At 64.4% G+C, this 2394-nt stretch overlaps 1 protein-coding gene across 1 annotated transcript in view; it reads right to left on the reverse strand.

Annotated features, from left to right (window-relative positions):
* The window catches only part of F7 (coagulation factor VII), a 6290-nt gene extending 5972 nt beyond the window's left edge, over nt 1–318 (reverse strand). Inside the window, exon 1 of the mRNA XM_024752648.1 lies at nt 241–318. Within this exon, the coding sequence (XP_024608416.1) occupies nt 241–310 (70 nt within the window). The 5' untranslated portion in view covers nt 311–318. The remainder of the gene's footprint in view (nt 1–240) is intronic.
* Between the last annotated feature and the right edge of the window lie 2076 nt (nt 319–2394).

Genomic DNA, 2394 nt, shown 5'->3' on the forward strand with positions numbered 1-2394 from the left:
TGGCGGCAGGCGGGGGGCGCCCACTGTGGCCGGGGGACGCCACGGCTTCCAAAAGTCTGGAAAATAATTCCCCGAAGCCTTTCCTCCAAGTGCTGGGCGAGGCCCTGGGCACCGTTTGCCTTTCGGAAGGAGAGCAGATCAGAGCAGAGCTGCCAGCAAACGGGAGCGCCCGGCACATGGGCCGGCTTTGGGGGTCGGCTGCCCTTCCGCTGGGTGAATGGGGAAACCTCCCTCGCGTACCTGCCACCAGGGACCCCCGCAGGCCCAGCAGAAGGCAGAGGAGGGCCAGCCCCCGGAGCCGAGGAGCCATGGCGAGGCCCTGGGTCGCTTCGTCTGTTGACTTTCCAGGTGGGGAGGCGGGCAAAGTTCTCCAAGAGCCCGAGAGGATGGGGGAGGGAGGCCTCGCCTCCCAAGCACACGGGCGTGCGGTCCCCCGCCCAGTGCCTGCTGACCGGACAGACGGGCCGCCCCAGGGCACGGGCGTGGGGAGGCAGGCTCCTTGTCCGAGAGGAGACTCAGGCGTCGGGATGCGTGTCCGGTGGCGTGCGCAGCTCAAATGCGCCTCAGAAGCCTGCAGCCCGAGGACCTAGGACGGTAAGCTGGGAAACAGAACTAAAGTGCGGGTGGAGAGCCGTCCCCCGCAGTGATGGTACTGGGAAAGGGGAGCAGGTTTGGGGCGTGAATGTGAATATCTTGTCACAGGGGAGGCCTGGTTTCTCAGCCGAAGGGCCCCTCTGGGAGCGCGAGGGGGAGGGGCGCGCGCTCCCCGCGGAGCCCCTGCCCCCATCTCAGCCCTGGGGCGCCCGGGTCTTGTCCCTCATGCCCTCCTGGGCCCAGGCCACCAGCTGGGGTGACCAGCTATCCTGGCCGCCAGGCACGAAAGGGTTTCTCAGGACGCTGGACTTTCCAGACTTAACTGGTACTGTCCTGGGCCCGTTGGGCTGGCGGTCACCCTGCAAGCCTCACTCAGGCGTCCAGCCTCCTCTAGAAGTCGCCTCCGCTCCATAAACGGGTGGAGGCTGGGGACACCAGCTCTGCGCATTTATCTTCAGAGGGGGAGCAGGGAGACCCAGCTGTTCCAGGCGGGTCCGGCGCTACTCCCTCCCCAGATGGAAGGCAGTCCTTAGAGGACATTTTACTTATCACCTCTGGAATTTCTGTTTGTCACGGTCAACAATTGTTTAGGAATTCAGTTATACAGGAATTTATTTGTGAAGTGGGGAGGGGGAGAGGAGGGGGAGGGGAGGGACTCTCACAGCCCTTCGTGGCGCCGCCTGGGCCCAGTGGGTGCAGCAGCTCTGGAGTCAGACCACCTGGCAGGGTGCTGTCAGGGTCCGTCTCCTCCCAGCTTGGGGAGGAAGGGGCTCATTCCTTTGAGCCTCACTTTCTTTGCGGGGCAGCGGGGCTGCTCGTCCTGCCGAGAGCGTGGGGGTGCGCACTGTCCTGCGAGGGCTCCAGGAGCGCCACCTGCCGCCCCTGCCGGGTGCGGCCACTGCCCGGGGCTTCCTCCGGCCCCAGGGCTGCGCACCTTCTCAGACCGAGTGCAGCGCAGTCACTGCTCACTGACTCAGTGCTCCTTTCCAGCCGCCTGACCCAGCACCGCCCCCAGGGGCTCCAGAGACAGGAATCTATCCAGTCCCAGGCCTGGGCAGGTGTCCCAGGGCCAAGCTCCCTCCAGAGGCTCTGTGGAGGGTCCTTCCGGCCTCTTCCAGCTCCTGGGGCTCTGGTGGCCCTTGGTACCCCTGACATGCTGAGCCAGCCCTCCAGCTCCCGCCTGGTGTGTGTGTGTCCAAATTTCCTGCTCCTTATAAGGACATCAGTCATTGGACTAGGGGCCACCATGACCCCATCTTAACCAACTGCACCTGCAGTGACCCTATATCCAAGCCGGATCACCTTCTGGGGTCCAGGTGGACAGGGATCCTAGGGGGTGCTCTCAGCCCGGTGCCCCTGGCTTCCCTCGAATGGAGCTGAGCTGCACCTGTGTTTGGAGCCACGTGAGGGCATCCAGACCACAGGCCCAGTAGGGACAAGGCTCGGGGGCGAAGAAAAGACTCTGCTCCTTCTAGGGCTTCTCAGAGCATCACCGCTGAACCAGGTTTCCGCAGACAAATGACCTGCCTGGCACAGGGCATCAGCGTGAATTGGGGCAATGCGAAGGACAGAGGCCCTCAGGTCCAGGGTGACGGGGTCCCCGCAGAGGTGGAGGGGACGCTGCAGGCCAGTGGGGACCTGGCTTCGAGGAGCCACTACGCCCACTGACACTTGTGCTATTTCTCCCAGATGGCCGAGCACAGGTACAGAGTTCACCCTATCTTATTCCTGCAGGAGAAGCCCTGACAGAGGGGGAGGGGAGGGGGCTCAGGGGTCAGGAGGCCCCACTCGCCCTGGGCC

The sequence above is a fragment of the Neophocaena asiaeorientalis genome, unplaced genomic scaffold (assembly GCF_003031525.2).
Source record: "Neophocaena asiaeorientalis asiaeorientalis breed wild unplaced genomic scaffold, Neophocaena_asiaeorientalis_V1.1 scaffold825, whole genome shotgun sequence".
Taxonomy (NCBI): domain Eukaryota; kingdom Metazoa; phylum Chordata; class Mammalia; order Artiodactyla; family Phocoenidae; genus Neophocaena; species Neophocaena asiaeorientalis.